Consider the following 16,658-nt stretch of genomic DNA (forward strand, 5'->3'; position numbering starts at 1 on the left):
TATTGATCCATATGAAATGAAACGATTCATGTTTTATCTGAAGGTCAAGCAACATGTGATATTTTGTTCATACTTTACTAGTATAAGGTTTTTAGGCTTTAGGTTCACTCTCCCACTCTTTTTCGTTTCTTATTAGATTATGTGTATCATGAAGCGATTCTATAGCTTGTGCCTTTTTAGGCTTGAGGAGGACAATTTCTCGTCTATCTTTTTCACATCAAACGCTGAAGTCATGCTCCTCCTCATGGAATTGGCTTGGTTTTGTTTAATTTTCCATAGTGGTATATCTGAGATTTTATAGCTTGTGCCTCTCCTCCTGGGAAGATATGAATAACCTCTAGTGTGACTCACACTTCCACCAACTATAGTTGACACTGGGTCAATTTACCTTAAGGCTTAATTATCCTTGAAAGCAAAAGATAATTATGAATTGCTTCCTGTTTGTAACTTGTCAAGATGCCCATGCTTATATTAGCTAAACTATGCTTTCCTTGTGTTTTTCTTGTTATGTCGTAGAATGGAGGCAGGTACAATGCATATACAACTTATGAGCACACCAACTTTCATTTTGATGTTAACAGTGATTGTTTTGAGGAGGCTTTGGACAGGTAAATCCTAATGCTGCATTACCATTTATATTAGCTGCCAGTTTTTACAAGTTTCATCGTAATGCTTATAAGCATGCTTTTCACTTTTGGTTACTACTCAGGTTTGCACAATTCTTTCTTGCACCATTGTTGTCAGCTGATGCAACCATGAGGGAAATTAAAGCTGTTGATTCTGGTTAGCTGTTTTTAGGAGTGTCCCCACTCTGTTTCCTTGTGTACTTTCAATTTTATTTTAATAATAAAGTTCACTATGGGCAATTAATATCTCTTTCTTTCATACAGAGAATCGGAAAAATTTATTATCTGATGGTTGGAGAATACACCAGGTAACAATTTATCATGCCACTCTAGCCATTTACATATGAGGATTGTGATGCCCCCATAAAATATAAATAATATACATGCATTAAGGATTGATATAATGAATATTAGGATTTCGGAAAGAGGGATGGTATGAACCAAATCCAATTCCTAAACTAGTTAGGTTCTGCTGCGTGGGTCCATTTCCTATGCTTAGGTCTGTTTTGAAACAAATTTTATTACAATTTGCCACTTCAGTCCACATTCTTTTGTCCGAACCACCAGTGCACATAGGTTTATTGTTGGCTGGCTAAGTCATCTTAGAACAGTGTAACAGCCATTGACTTAAATAATTTTTGGATTCATTTTTCACTTAACCCAAAATAGTTAATCCAAATTATTTTGTAGTTTTGAGCTAGCTATTATATATTTATATCAAATTTCTGAATTCTCCAATGTGGAATGGGATCCCACAAACAGCCTAACACTCTCTGAAATGATCCCAATTACTGCTTGCTCCACCTTCAATCGATGTGATCATACTTTTATTTTTCTGCATCATCTTAGCTTCTCTACCAGGCTATGCTCATCTGATGAAGTGCAATAAACGAGAAATGAATGGAAAGTAAGATAAAACTTAGATCCAGTGAATGAAGTTTTTAGAACTCAAGATTCTAATTTTGGGTAGCAAGAAATCCTGCTTTGCCTTCAACTGGTTCTCATGTTTTTCAACTACTTGTTTTTACTTTGCTTGAAAGATTCTTTATCTTGCAGGCTAAAGTTTGCTGTTTTATATATATTTGCTTAAAATGGAACTTTTTCTCTCTTGCTTCTTCGGTACACTGCTCCATTTATCACAATATGCTTTCCTCTATGTTTTCTTCATCACAATGTTCTTTTATAGCAGAAGGCTTACCTTGTAGTTTGATTTTATGCTTTGATTTTCTAATTTTTTGTGCTAATAATGTCGAGTTGGGGGGTTTCATTCTCTTCTTTTTTGTTAGCAGACACATTGTACATGTTCTTCTCTGGTTGCAATTTTCTAATTGGTCTTATAGTCGAGTATTTTCAGATTTTAGAATTTTAGGTGTATCTGAGTTAACTTTTTCTTGAAAAGAAAATATTGGATGATGTGGTGATTTAAATTTCTATGTATATCTCTTTCAGAATAATACATTATTTATATACAAACTATCCTATAATCATGTATCCCATGTGGTCATGATTTAGGTAAATTTGCAATTCACCATATAGATTTGAATCGTTGGAATAAGGAATCAAATCCAATATCACATGAATTGAATAATATGACTTGTAAAATTGTAACAAAAGTAGATTTACTTTATGGATTTGAAATTCTAGTATGGGGAATCAAATCAGATTGAGAATCAATAAGATTTTAATAATAATGTGAGGACATAACTAGAAAATTGATATGTACTATATTCTTTTGGAAATGTGGAAATTTTGATGTCTGAAGGACCATGTTATTTATGAGAAGTAATTTTACTAATTATATAAAAAACATGCTGATTTTTTTGCTTGAAACTATTTTATTATATGCAGCTTCAGAAACATTTCAGTGATGAACAACACCCATATCATAAATTCAGTACAGGTCAGAAATTAATATATTTACTGTCTTTAAAGCATTTTTATAAATGGCCCTTTCTGTGCATGGTGTTTTGATAGTTGGCCTAGTCTCTATAATCAGTTCTTGATAACCCGTTTGTGAAATATAATGCTGATTCTTGTTTCATTTGCCTTCATGAAAGATGAATTTTTGCTTATTTGGAGAATGTTTTACAAGTGCTAAATTGCTGATAGTGCTTTACAATTTAAAAAATTTCGTATAAATTTGTACTTTCTTTGTGTTGGCAGACAACATTCCCAACTAAGGTATTTTCCATTTTGCTTCATCTCTCTTCCATTTGTGTGGGTTTTAAGTTGTAGCGGGGCTGGGTAAAAAAAGGGCGTGTAAATGCTGTAATGAATAGTAACACTTGCCAGTCAGCAAATTTTTCAAAAAATTTGTGGAGTTGAAGAAGTGAATAGATATTTAAAAATATGAGTATTAAATTTGTCATTCTTAGACATCATTAGCCTTAATAAATTTATAGAAAAAATAATTTCTAGATAGTAAAATACTAACGTTAATGCTGTCAAAATGAGTGTGTAAGAGGTTCTGATAGTTTTCACTTTGACTTTTTTAATGAGCTATTGAACAAAAAAATCTAAACTTTTACAGAAATTCACAATTATATTCAACACAAAAGCAAAATCTTTTCAATTTGTCATAATTATAATAAAAGAACTAACTTGAATTTATATAAGTTAACGGTAAATTATATAGTCTCTAAAGTTTTATATTATTAATAAAATATATAATCCATTAATTTAAATTTTATATTAAAATTAAATATTTTTTATATTTATTTTATGTAATATTAAATATTTGTTACAAATAAATTTCTATTATATAAAATATCACATGTAAATGATATACATTAAAGTATTTCATTGAATGTTTATAATATTATAAATTGTGTGTATATTTTTTATATTTGAAAAATTTTATTTAATATTAATAATATTCTAAATAAAATGAAATATATGTTTTAAATGGTAAAGTTTTATTTTATTTTTTATATTTTAAGTTTTTATTAGTATATACGATATTATATAAAAGTGGAAATAGGAAGTGAATAATGAGATTAATAAAAAATGACATTATTGTAATAAAAGTATATATTTAAGAACTATTTTATTATTCAAATGGAACTTTAGAGACTATATTATAATTTATCATTAACTTATACAAATTTAATTTAGTTCTCTTAGCTATAATTGGGGTAAATGGAAAAGATTTGGCTTTACTATCTAAAATTTAAAGTGTCAGATATAATTATAAATTATTGTAAACGTTTGGATTTTTTTGTATACTAGCCCTTTTTTAGTTTATTTACATTTACTTGTACTAAATGTATTAGCTATCAAAACTAAGGCAAGTATTCAATTTAAAATTAAGTTTTGAACTTACTATTCAATTTACAAAAATTAATTTAAACAGTAATATTTATTTACAAAAGGATCACAATAATTTTTTAAAACAATTTTACTTTTCACAAGCCTAAGAGAGAATAAGTGAGAGAGTTATAAAAAGATAGGGAAGTTTGGGTGGAACTTTCAGAGAGAATGATGTGAGCAGTTGAACATACGGTCCATCAAAAAGAAGAAGAAAAAGTGAGACTCCTGCTCGCATCTGCCTTTTATTTGCATTTTTGAAGTAACGGCTGTTACCGTTATTAATGGTAAATAATGGCTATTATTGTTATAAAATGGCTGTTATAAGTGCAACTTGTTTTCTGCCTTAAAATAATGTTGGTAAGCAATGACCCTTCAGAAAACCTTTATATAACATATGTTAAGTTAACGTAACAGCCACTATTTAAGACCATGCCTGTGTTAGATCACCTATTTTATGAAATAGAGCTAATTTCTTTAATCAAGGTTCAAGACGAGTCTATTCTCGTGATGTGTGCTGAAAGGTGCCTAGCCTTTGTCAATGCGCAGGGAACTGGGAAACTTTGGAAGTTCAACCAAAAGCGAAGGGATTGGATACAAGACATGAGCTTATCAAATTTTACGAAGAAAATTATTCTGCCAACCTCATGCATCTGGTGATATATGCCAAAGGTTTGTAAGAACACATAAAAAAAATCATGCCTGGCATACTTTTATTTATAGAGTGCATGATTCCTTTGTTATGGAGAGATCTTCAGAAAAACTTGATGCAATTCAAAGCCTTCTCGAGAACAAATTTCAAGAGATTAGAAGCAACAACCGAGACTATATTTCTTTTCCTGGTCAGCCATGCACATCTGAACACTTACAGGTATGCCTATTACTGGTGTGTTTCCATGCTATATAAATAAACATTTTAATTTTAGGAAAAAAGATAATATAAGGAAATATATTTTATCTTCTAGAGTATCTTGTATTCATCAATTCATTATTGCATTATTTTCAGATACTTGTCAGAGTTGTCCCAATAGAACAAGGTCACAAATTGAGAATTGTATGGCCTGTAACTCCAAGTATTCTTCACTATAAGGAAGGACCATGCAACTATCTGGGTCATTTGATCGGCCATGAAGGAGAAGGATCTTTGTTTCATGTCTTGAAATTACTGGGTGGGTTTTGCTTATCCTAGCTATTCTTAAGACTACTAAATTTTTTGATACTTACCATCTGCATTTCTTGAAAATTAAATTTGTTATGTTTTGGGGAAATTTTTATGTGTCCATACACCACATCTTCATTAATACCCTTTCTACTTGTTGAAAATGCCTCATTTTGGTGTTCAAACTTCAAAGAGCTTTTCCATCATTCTATAGACTTAAATGTAATTGTCTATTCATTCTTTTAATTCTGCATAGTGATTTCAATAAAGTTGGAAAGAAAAAAAAACCAGTAATAACCCATAAAGCTTTGCCTTCTAAAATTAGAGAAACATTAGAGTTTTGTTTGTTATCTAGATGCAGACCCATACCAACCTGCGGATTGAAATTTGTATCTTGTTTAGTTGTTTTGCATGCAACTGAAATAATTTGCCTTATCTAAATTTTCTGGTTCATGGTTTAGGGATTATTTTCCCTCTCCTTTCATATGCTCCACACTATTCATTCAAGAACCTTTTTTTTCCTGTAATAGGCATGGATATTGTGAGAAGGCAAAGAAAATCAATACAAATATAATTGGCCTGTTAAATTGTTGATAAACATGGTGTTGAACTGCTTATGCTCGGCACCCAACTCCTTACTATGGTCATTTAAGTTATTCTATATGTTGCAACTCATTTATTTTGGATGTTTCTTCGCCAACTTTCCACCAACAAAGCCTTCTTCTGAATTTTATTTTCATTTGCAATCTAAGATGTAATACCTCTTTATATAATTTTGACACGAAAGTAATCAAATTTTCTTTTTCTAAAAAAAGAAAAAACTAGGAAATTGAAACATATGTATGATGTGATGATGTTGAAAGTTTACAATTTTCTTCATAGTTTCCCTTGTACGTTTGCCACTAGAGAAATCACTGAGACAGTGAAATGAGGATGAGTGGACTAAGCAAAATTTACTGAATTCAAGGAATCATACAAAAGCATCAAGCAAATTGTTGATTTAGTTGCTAGTTATTGATTTTAATTATGGCCACAGGTAATAAAGACACGCATATAATTGCTGTAATGTTAACAACCTATTGTTCTGTAGATTTTTTTTTTGAAACATTTATAAAGTTCAGAAAATGAACATATATTTAAAAGCTATGATTTTAAATACATCTAATAAAAACATTAACTCCACTCTAAAATAAATAATTATGTAGACAATAATACATAAGAACACCGAAAATAAGACAAATAACTTACTTTTTGCAAAGTATAGATGTTGATTTGCTCTCCTTCTGAAATAAACATTCTCTAATTGATAATTTTAGCTCAAGAATTAAAAGATCTATAGAAAGATACAAAATTTTAGATTGATTTCTTTCCCCAATTTGATAAAACTGGGGAATACCATGACAACAATGGCTGTTGCTATTTCTTAATGGTAAATAACTATAGTTATCCTTAAGTAATGGGTGCCACGACCGTCACACATGTATTCTTTTTTCTTATATATAGCTAGTATAAGGGTGATAGCTTCAAAGCCTGTAAATAATGGCCATTATGCTATGTGATAGCCATTATGCTATGTGATAGCCATTATTGGAAACCATATTAACATCACATAAAAATCATCTAGGACATAACTCTTATCTTCCAAGAACACATGTGAAAGGTTTACTATCATAGTTGAAATCCTATTCCATCGCTAACCATAATAATGTGGTTGTCTTATAAGTAACATTATAACTTCACTTACTATCATAAATTGAATGTTCTTATTATCTTTCTCTCTCCCTCTCTATAATTTTTTTTTATTATTTTAAAGCAGAAAACTAAAGAAGTTAGGAGTAGCACTCGTTGGTTGAGAAAAACAAGATGCATAGATTAAAATATGTTGATATGTCGGAAGACTTGCTTATAGTAAGATGAGGCATGATGAAGTATCAATATTTGTAGTTGTACAGAATGAAATATTCATGTCAAATAGCTTGAATAGAGTATTGGCAATAGTGACCTCAATGGTTTAATGTTTTTTTTTGGGAAAAAATAATGAACTATAAAGTATTGCAGGATGGGTTACAAGCTTGTATGCTGATGAAGAGGGCTGGAATCAGGAGTTTTCTTTCTTTAAAGTGACAATGGATCTTACTGATGATGGTCATGGTTAGTTTGTTCTAATTTCTTCTTTTAATTGTTTTATACACTTGTAAGACATAAATATATCTATTATTAATTTTCATATTTCTTAGCTTTATCTTTTATCTTAATTGGACAAAAATATTTGAGTTCATGTGTTTTCCTAGACCAAATATTGGTGTTTGTTTCAATGCAGAACACATGCAAGATATTGTAGGGTTGCTGTTCAAATACATTCATCTTTTACAAGAATCTGGTGTTTGCAAATCGATATTTGATGAGGTATGAAATAGAAGTGCATGATATGTGAAAATAAAGAATTATAGTTATCAAGCATTATGGAACTCTACGAAACATTTGCTCTTCGTAGCATTATTATGTACTTGTTAGTTCTTGTGTAAGGACTTTATCTTCCTAGATGTCTTAAACAAAAAGCGTGAGCCTTTAAATTTTTATTATTGATTTTATGCAATGTTATTGAGAGGGTAGAGTCTGACTACAATAAGGAGGAGAAAAAGACAATCTTAAATTGTTTTTTGGGTTTCATGATCCATCATAATCATTTGTAACATAAAATGATATTTTTTTGCTGGGTTATGGTAATATAGTCTGAATTGCAATATATTTATATGTATGTATATATGTATGGAATCAACTTAAATTCATGGAATTAACTCGATTATTAAATTATGGATTATAATTTGTATTAGAATTGCTTTTTTACTTTGGATATTTAGCGAGAGACATTGATTTCCAATTTTATTAATGTTTTGAATAATTTTGTTGTATTGATGAAGCTTGCTGGTATTTGTGAGACAAAATTTCATTATCAAGACAAAATCTCCCCAATCTATTATGCGATTAAAATTGCATCGAATATGCAGGTATGTTAGTTGTGCATTTTTATACCCATATTTCCATTTTGGAGGAATAAAATGTCTTAACATTTTTCTATTTTGGTCGATTGATTGATAATTCCCTATTAGCTTGTAAAAGTTTTGTAATGAGGAGCATATGTTGTACAAAACTACAAATATTGCTTTAGTAAATGGCAAGTATCGAGAGAATCAATTATTGTCAATGGTAGATGGACTTGATTCTAGGAAAAGCACAATTGTGCTTCCTCATTACATGCTTTGAGTGATAGCAAAGTCAAAACAAATTTTATATATTTCATCATATTTTTTGTTAGATTAAAGAATTTTTTAATGTGATGAAATGACTTAACCACAAGAGACAATGGATACAATAAAAATTTAGATGTGAAGTGCATCGTGTTCCCTTTTCCATTTTTTTAAAAGACAAGAAAACATGATAGTTTCTTTGGGACAGAAAAGAAGAGATGCTTTAAAATACATCTTATGCTCAAGGACAAAAAAGTTAAAAAGTAACATGATCAGTTATAATGTTGGACGTATGAGTTTACCCACATATCACCGAATGGCATACACAAGATACCTACCATTAAAAAATTAGGAAGGTGCATTTTAAAATGATAATGTTAATGTCATATTGCAAAAAAGGTTTAATGGATAATATTGTAACTTATAATAATCATATATTGTCTTGTTGGATCATTGTTATTTTCAGAAGAAGAAAAAATTATATGAACCATTACTTTTTTACCAACAAATTCTAATATCATTTCTACAATTTAATAGCTTTTTCTTCATGACTTCTTGTACCATGACTACCTCGTTTACAGGAAGTCATTTTTAAATTAATTTTTTGTTATAGGAGATTAGTTGTCAGGTTTACATATTTGTGGTTAGCTAAGTTGAATCGATTGAAATTAAGTTGTAATTTATTTTTTTTATCTAAATAGTTGAGTGATTGAGCGGTTCGATTGAAGACCGAATTAAATTGAAATAAGTCAGTTTTATTCACTTCATCAATTCTCCAATTGCTATTACCCAATTATTAAACTAACTTTCAATTTTCAACATGAAATCTTTAATTAGAGGCAGAGATTCACGAAAGCAAATTGAAAATGAACATTCACATAACATAAAATTCCATATTCACATACCCACAAAATAGCAGAAGCAAATCAAAAGGCACAGTAATACAGAGTCCTAAAATATGCAAATCTAATAACAAGCACAATTCCAAAATATACAAATCCAATATCCATAACCGGTATATCTATTTTTTTTTTTTGAAATTAGAATCCCCAAATCCACTATAAAAACCTGTTATAATACAAACCCATGAAGATATAATGGCTAGGTGTTGGCATCAGGTAGCAGAAGCAGTGGAATAGGACAGCAATCTCGACTCAAGTGTCAACAGAAGTAGTGGTTGTCACTAGATTTACTCTCGATTTAAAAGGCGTAGGTTAAATATGGAAATTGAGGAACCAACTTCAAAGGCAATCTCTATCTCTGTGATGGTAGAAATTGAAGATCTGGACTTCAAAGAATGACATGCAGAGCCAAGACTAGAGCAATGGAGTGGAATTGAAGAAGAAGAAGGTGAAAGAGATGCTTGCACGATTCTATGATAAGAAAGAGAAGAAAATACAAAGAAGAAGAAAGGAATTATGAATCTATGAATGATGTCCTAGTAACGAGAAGAATTGAAAAAGAGAAAAGGGCAAGAATTGAGTTTGCGCTTGGTGCAGAAGGAATGAGAGAAGAAAGAATGAGGTAAGGAAGGGAGAAAATCAGCATGAGGACAGGAGTTAACATATATGTATGGATATAAAATGGTGTAGCATTAAGGCAAGGGAGAAAATCGGTTCAGTTCTGAACCAAATAACCCTTTTTCTAAGAGAATGAAATATAATTGATCAACTGAAAAAACATTGGTTCAGTTCAACTTTTTTGTTAAATCATTGAATGCTCACACTTATATGTTGTATTAAATTTAAAGGTAGCAACGTAAAATTTATTTGCACCTAAGCATCATAAAACTGAACCATGATTGATAATATGGGGAGAAATTTTTATCTCGAGAGTATTTAGTAATTTATATGTCATTCTTTCTTAGCAGTAAAAGCTTTGTGCATGATTTTTTGTATTTTCATATTTTTATGAAGTATATGCTTATACATTTTTATATATTCATGGTTGTTTATATGCGTATATCAATCAGATAGCTATATTCTATTTCACCTTACACTTATAATGTCAACATGTAATTGTAAAACAAAATGAATTATACTCTTGAAATGATTGTAAATACTCCATTGATTTAAAAGTCAACACTTAAAATTTTTGTCAGGAAGATTATTGATTCAATGGTCTAGTCAATGAAACTAGTAGCCCTAAAAAGTAATTGAGAACTTCAATGCCTAACGTTAATTGTTTCCTCATATGTTTTTAGTTTGTAATGCAAAATTTGGAAGCTAATATTTACTCTCTTATTGCGCGATGCTGTTGATACTTGTCTATTAATTTATTCTTTTGAGTTTCAGTTATATCCTCCAAAAGATTGGCTAGTTCAATCCTCCATTCCTTCCAAATTCAGCCCAAGCATAATCCAATCTGTAGTGGATCAGCTTTCTCCTAATAATGTGCGGTAAGTTTGTCCGTGCCTTTAGAAGTTATAAATTGGTTCAATGCAGAATGAGAAATTCAAGTGTTTGTCTGTGCCTTTAGAAGTTATAAATTGGTGTTTCTTTGTCATTGTAATTGGGATTGGCGATGAGATGTATTCTAACTTTCTCTGTCTTTTTATCGTGTTCAAGTGTTGCTTGCTGCAGTGATAACCTGTCTTTTTATTAAGTTAAAGTGTGGCTTGCAAGGGTGATAGACTTCCCAATGTGTTGAAATTTTTGTTGTTTTTATTTGGTGCTTCAGAGCTTAGTAGTTTATCTTAGTTGCCTCTTTATCTTCTAGCTACTATATTTTAGGAAAAGAGAGACCAAGATGATCATTGGTCCATAACAGAATATGATCTTTCCAACTAAGATATATTACATGTCTACATTCTTCAAATTGACTGACATGTTTTACAAAGTTGATCTTCCTCAAAATTATGTTGATGTACTATCATTTGCAATTTGGGCACTTGTATGGTTGAGACGTGTTATTCTTTCCTAATTACTTTTCAATTTTACAGAATCTTTTGGGAGTCAAAAAGATTTGAAGGGCAAACTGACTTGGTTGAGCCATGGTACAAAACTGCATATAGTGTTGAAAACATTACTGATTCATTGATTCAGGTTGGTTTTTGTTGTTATTCGTGATATTATTCATTCAATTTGATGATAACAAATGCAAAAGCTATGTCGAGGGGATGCATGTGGTGAATATTTTGACTTTTCTTCCTCATTGAATCAAGTAATTTTGCTTAGAAGATTCTGTAAGGGCTTGATAATTATGTGGAAGTTTTTTTTACTTATAGGAATGGATATCCTCTGCCCCTAATGAAAATCTGCATCTACCATCACCTAATATGTTTATCCCTTCTGACCTTTCGCTCAAGCACGTGGACATGCAAGAGAAGGTTTGATTGAATAGTTAATTATGTGATTTTCAATTTCTATGTAAGTTTGTTTTTGATGCAGTTAACCTTCAAAGCAGGTCAAATTCCCAGTTCTGGTGCGAAAGTCATCCTATGCATCATTATGGTACAAGCCTGATACACTGTTCTTTACACCTAAGGCCTATGTCAAAATAGATTTCAATTGCCCTTGTGCTAAGAGCTCTCCAGAGGCAGAAGTTCTCACAACCATTTTTACTCGATTGTTAAAGGATTACTTGAATGAATATGGCAAGTGAATTAAACTGAATGAAATGAAGATTACATTCTTATTTCTTTGATACTTTCCCCTTTTGCAATTGATTCTAGTTATATTTGACAAAGAAAAGAGTGCTTAAATTAAAGTGACTTGCTTTTCCTTTACCTAGTATTATGGCTTCTTATTGATATCTCTTCTGTGGTACTTTGTTTTTTTTTTTTTTTTGGGTTAAGTGCTTAACTTGTGCTGCGCATTTCAGCTTACCATGCACGTGTTGCTGGTCTAAATTATCACATAAACATGGCAGATAGTGGTTTTCAGGTACTTTTCATTTAACTTTGTTAATCCTACCTCTAATGGTTCGTGGTTGTATGTATGCATTCATTTATGAAACTGTAGGTTCTTGCCATCTCAATAACTATTACCGTTTTTGCTTTTTGCTACACATCAGTTCCTCCAGGAAATAAAATAGCTCTAAAAAGTTGAAACCAATAATTCACTGTTCTTTGTATTTTTAGCATACTGAGAGTAATAAATATATTTTTAAGGTATTATGGAGCAATATCTATGTGCATAACTTTCACAAAAGTTTCCAGGAACATGATTTGTAAACAATGTATTTCTCCTTTTTACTCCATTTGTTTGGGAGCTAGCGTGAAGTTCCATCTTTTAATTTGCATTCTCTCAAACTTGTTATTCAAGATCTTCTCCGTATTTGTTCTTTTAGAGATCCATCATCTTTTAGAAGGCTTTGACTTTTTTACACCAGTGTGTGATATAGCAATTTTGTGAGAACAAGAGTACTTTTACAGCTCTCATTCATCATTCATAGGCTATCTAGTTACCATATATTAGGTGATTCTAAATTGCTTGTGTTCCTTCTATACAATCTTGCTTACTACTTTCTCACTTTAATTGCTATAATTGCACTCGTGAATCTGGTTTATTGATTGAGCTCCTTGTTGGCTCAATCAATGCATTAGAGCATGCGGTAGGAGTTTTATGCGTAGCAGCCTAAACATCTCTCACCTGCATCACTCATTGCGATATTGGGCTTTGATATGATATCCTCAATTTGAAACTGTCTCATGTTTTAAAGTCCTGGTTCTGAGAGGCATAATTCAGCATTTGAATTGTAAAGGAAGTAACAGAGAAAAATTATTCCCTCAAGCCTCTGGGTATTTATGCTGTTAGTCCTAACTTTGAACGGTATGTTGCCCATTTAGCGGGCATATTTATTGTGGCATAATTTTAGCACACATTCGTCATATTTAACATCCATAAATTTTATCAGCGTTGTCTTTGTTCTTTTTGTGCTCGTGAAGGTGGCCACCCACTAATTAACATCTTCAATTTCTTCCTATTTTATTACAATATTATAACAATATTTTTTCATATCCCGCCCATTTGGTCCTGTGAGATTAACCTATGTAATCGATAATCTCTTTCAACAATTCCAGCTGCTTTTCTCCTAATCAGTAAAATGAACAAGTTCTCATACGTAATCCATGGTTTACTCATATGAATAGCCAATTCCCTATAGTTTTTCCACTGCTAATCAAATGCCTTGTGTTTAAATTTCACTTCGTCAACCTAATTTAAGAAACTGAATGTTTACACCACTTTCCTCATTTCTTTGACATTGACCGCATGGGAAGACCCAAATAGTTCTTTCAATTAGTCAAACCAAGGAAAGAGAGGCAAAGAGAGTAGAAGTCTGGAAAGGAAAACAGTAAGAAGCAAATTAATTTTCCAGAATTGAATAAATGAATTGGGGGGGGGGGGGGTTGTAATTTTATATTAATTATACACAATTCATGAGTGTACAAGCATTAATAATTATCAATTTATCCATTTCTCATTAGTATTTTAAACAGATTTGAGAGTATTTTTGTAAGAATTGGGAGCCTTTTTTAATGTCTTTTTTTTAAAAAATCTTTTTCATTCATTGTATAAACAGATTTTTAGTCAAGAACCAAATTTCCTGATCTTCAGGAGCTCATCTACAACGTTTACTCTGATTTAAGCACAGGCACAGAGATAACTTAGTAACCTCTAGAATTTTAAAGTATTAGCTAGAAGCATTATTTTGTCTTAGCGAAAAAGAAACCTTAGTGTGACAGCAAGCAATGTCACGGTTGCTCTGTCAAGATCGTCTCCCATTTTAACTAAAAATACCATAGTAATTAATAAGGACATATTTATGTGTGCACGTGTTTATATGTATGTCTGTATATATATGTATACGTATCTATGTATGTACGCACGCTAATAAATTGGTAGATGGATTGTAAAGTTACTAATTATGGAATAATTGATACTTTTTTCCTATTTAGAAGGGATTGATATTTGATAATACATGACTTGCACTAACTAGGAGGAATCTCTTCTTACTTTGGAAGTATTTTTCATTATTCTTTCCTTTAAACTGTTGCAGACCTAGGAAATGGACTAGGAGTACAAGTTCAAAATTAGAGCTGTTTTTCCAATGAGATTATTCCCTGGAAAAATAATTCAAGCTACCCGATAGTTGTTTGGTCTTTGTTTCTCTCTGTGCATGTTTTAACTTGCTTTAAATTTCCTTCACCCTCAATAGGTGACTGTGACCGGTTATAATCACAAACTGAAGACCTTGCTGGAAAAAGTCATCGGAAAAATTGCAAAATTTTATGTGATTCCTGACAGGTTTGCTGTGATTAAGGTATTAACTAAGCATACATATCCTCATTTCTTTCAACTTTTTACATCAAAATTGCTGTATTTTCTTCAAGATATACTTTAAACATCCTTCTATACTAAACTGATTTGAGGTCTTAGACCCTTCTTCATCCTATACTAAACTGATTTGAGGTCTTAGACCCTTCTTCATCCTAGTAGAAATTTGAAGTTTTTATATGGCCAAACATAAATAGGTTGCATGATCCCCAGAATTTTTTCTCCACTCTGGTTTGGATTTTGGAGTAGTCTTCTCTAATGTGTCTTGAATTCTCTGGGACCCACAGTGATTTTATTTATCATGAAGAAGCCGGATTTGCCTGAACATGAAGTGGGAATAGTGAATAAGTTGCCCCCGCGAAACATGAAAGCTCTAAGACAAAGAAAGTTTATTTGTTGATGTGAACATGGCTGGCCCATGTTAGTTAAGCCGCCTCTCAACATGAAACCATGCCACGTCTATGTATGATATACATGATAAGTATATGCAGAAAGGAAAATATTTCAATGGACTAAAGTTCATGGCTTTTGTAAAATATTTTAGAGGAATTTGAAAAGCAATAATTGTTATATTATGTTTAACTAAGCCTATAATAATTCTTAACCTTAGGTGTACTCCTATTTAAATAATATGTGTGTTTGTGTTATGTCTGACAACCTTTGCCCAAAGCTTGCATGTAATACCCGGCTAGACTCCGGTATCGGAATTCCTACCGTCCGGTGGAATCTCGGATGTCGGAAACCTCTAGAAGGGGTAAAACCATGTTTTATGAAATGTTTTTAATGTATTTTATGTCTTAAGCAAAAAGGAAATTGAGTTTTTGAATGAAAAAGACCAAAGGAGGCTTTGCCAGGTTCGGCCGCCGAAAGTGAGGTTCGGCCGCCGAACATGGTGGGGTTTTGGGAGCGCTTTAGGCCTCCGAAAGCCTTGTTTGAAAGACTCAAGGTTCGGCCGCCGAACCTCATGTTCGGCCGCTGAACATGCATGAGATGTGGGGGCACGTTAGGCCGCCGAAAGGTGACAGAACCTGCCCTATAAGAGACCCCGTGACCGCAACAGGCGAAGTTTTCTCTCCCATTTCGGCCGACGGTAAGCTTTAGCCCTCCTATGGTCATTTTAAGTGTTTTCCCTCAAATCCTTTAGATCTTAACAAGTTATATCTTGTTTTTGAAGAGTTTTAAAGTTTAAGCAAGTTTTGGAGCTTTGAGGTTCAAGAACTCGAATCTCCCCATCTTCGAGCTAGGATCGTTTCTCTCTCGATCTTCAAGAGGTAAGGGCTGATCTCTAGTTCTATATGTGTTTTAAGTAAGTTTTATGCAAGTTTTTGGGGTAGAAATGCATGAGTAGGCTTGATGGGTTTTTATGAAAAATCCATGGTTTTAATGTGTATTTATGTGCAATGTGGCTTGCTTGTGTGTTGTAGTTGGGGTTTAAGCTTGTTGGAGACCCCTAGGAGCTTGTATGCTTGAGTATGCTTGTTGTAGAATAGGTTTATGCATGATTGGTTGTGTAGAGGGTTGTTTTGGACAAAGAGAACCAAGTTTCTGCCCTTTGGCAGAAACCAGGTTCGGCAGCCGAAGGTACTTTCGGCCGCCGAACCAGCTTGGAAGGCAGCTTTAGGCTGCCGAAGCCTGCCCCCGAAAGTTTGAGTTTCGGCTCTGTCCGAGACTTTCGGCCGCCGAAGGTGCCGCCGAACATGCATGAGTTTCGTCTCTGTCTGGGAGTTTCGGCCGCCGAAGGTGCCGCCGAACCTGCCTGACTTTCGGCTCTGGAGGGACTTCCGGCCGCCGAAGGTGCCGCCGAAAGTGCCCTTCCCAGCCTTTTCTTGCATGTTTTCTAGAGATGTTTTGAGGTGTTTTTAGGAGGTTTTTGGGGGTATGTTTAGAGTTATGTTCTTATTGTTTGGTGCCTCATTTGAGTCCACCTGTGTAGGTTCGGACCCGAGGACCCGAGACCCCCGGTTGTGAGATAGTCTTTCAGAGTCCGTCGTTAAAGCTTCGGTCACCAGGTGAGTGGGATTATTCCCTAAGTTTTTAAGTA

The 16,658-nt window shown here is 32.6% G+C and overlaps 1 protein-coding gene across 2 annotated transcripts in view; it reads left to right on the plus strand.

The window, feature by feature from the left end:
• LOC110622746 (insulin-degrading enzyme-like 1, peroxisomal) overlaps positions 1–16,658 on the plus strand; it is a 31,897-nt gene that overhangs the window by 2,037 nt on the left and 13,202 nt on the right. For both annotated transcript variants that reach the window (XR_006351995.1, XM_021767357.2), the window contains exons 4-19: positions 517–608; positions 710–783; positions 891–934; positions 2,475–2,526; positions 4,482–4,604; positions 4,691–4,803; positions 4,939–5,101; positions 7,150–7,242; positions 7,412–7,497; positions 8,013–8,099; positions 10,634–10,737; positions 11,281–11,383; positions 11,566–11,667; positions 11,745–11,934; positions 12,162–12,223; positions 14,499–14,603. Coding sequence is in view for 1 of the 2 variants with exons in the window: in XM_021767357.2 (XP_021623049.1) it covers positions 517–608; positions 710–783; positions 891–934; positions 2,475–2,526; positions 4,482–4,604; positions 4,691–4,803; positions 4,939–5,101; positions 7,150–7,242; positions 7,412–7,497; positions 8,013–8,099; positions 10,634–10,737; positions 11,281–11,383; positions 11,566–11,667; positions 11,745–11,934; positions 12,162–12,223; positions 14,499–14,603 (1,593 nt within the window). In the remaining variant the exon portion in view is untranslated. The remainder of the gene's footprint in view (positions 1–516; positions 609–709; positions 784–890; positions 935–2,474; positions 2,527–4,481; positions 4,605–4,690; positions 4,804–4,938; positions 5,102–7,149; positions 7,243–7,411; positions 7,498–8,012; positions 8,100–10,633; positions 10,738–11,280; positions 11,384–11,565; positions 11,668–11,744; positions 11,935–12,161; positions 12,224–14,498; positions 14,604–16,658) is intronic.

This window comes from Manihot esculenta, chromosome 9, assembly GCF_001659605.2.
Source record: "Manihot esculenta cultivar AM560-2 chromosome 9, M.esculenta_v8, whole genome shotgun sequence".
Classification (NCBI taxonomy): Eukaryota; Viridiplantae; Streptophyta; class Magnoliopsida; order Malpighiales; family Euphorbiaceae; genus Manihot; species Manihot esculenta.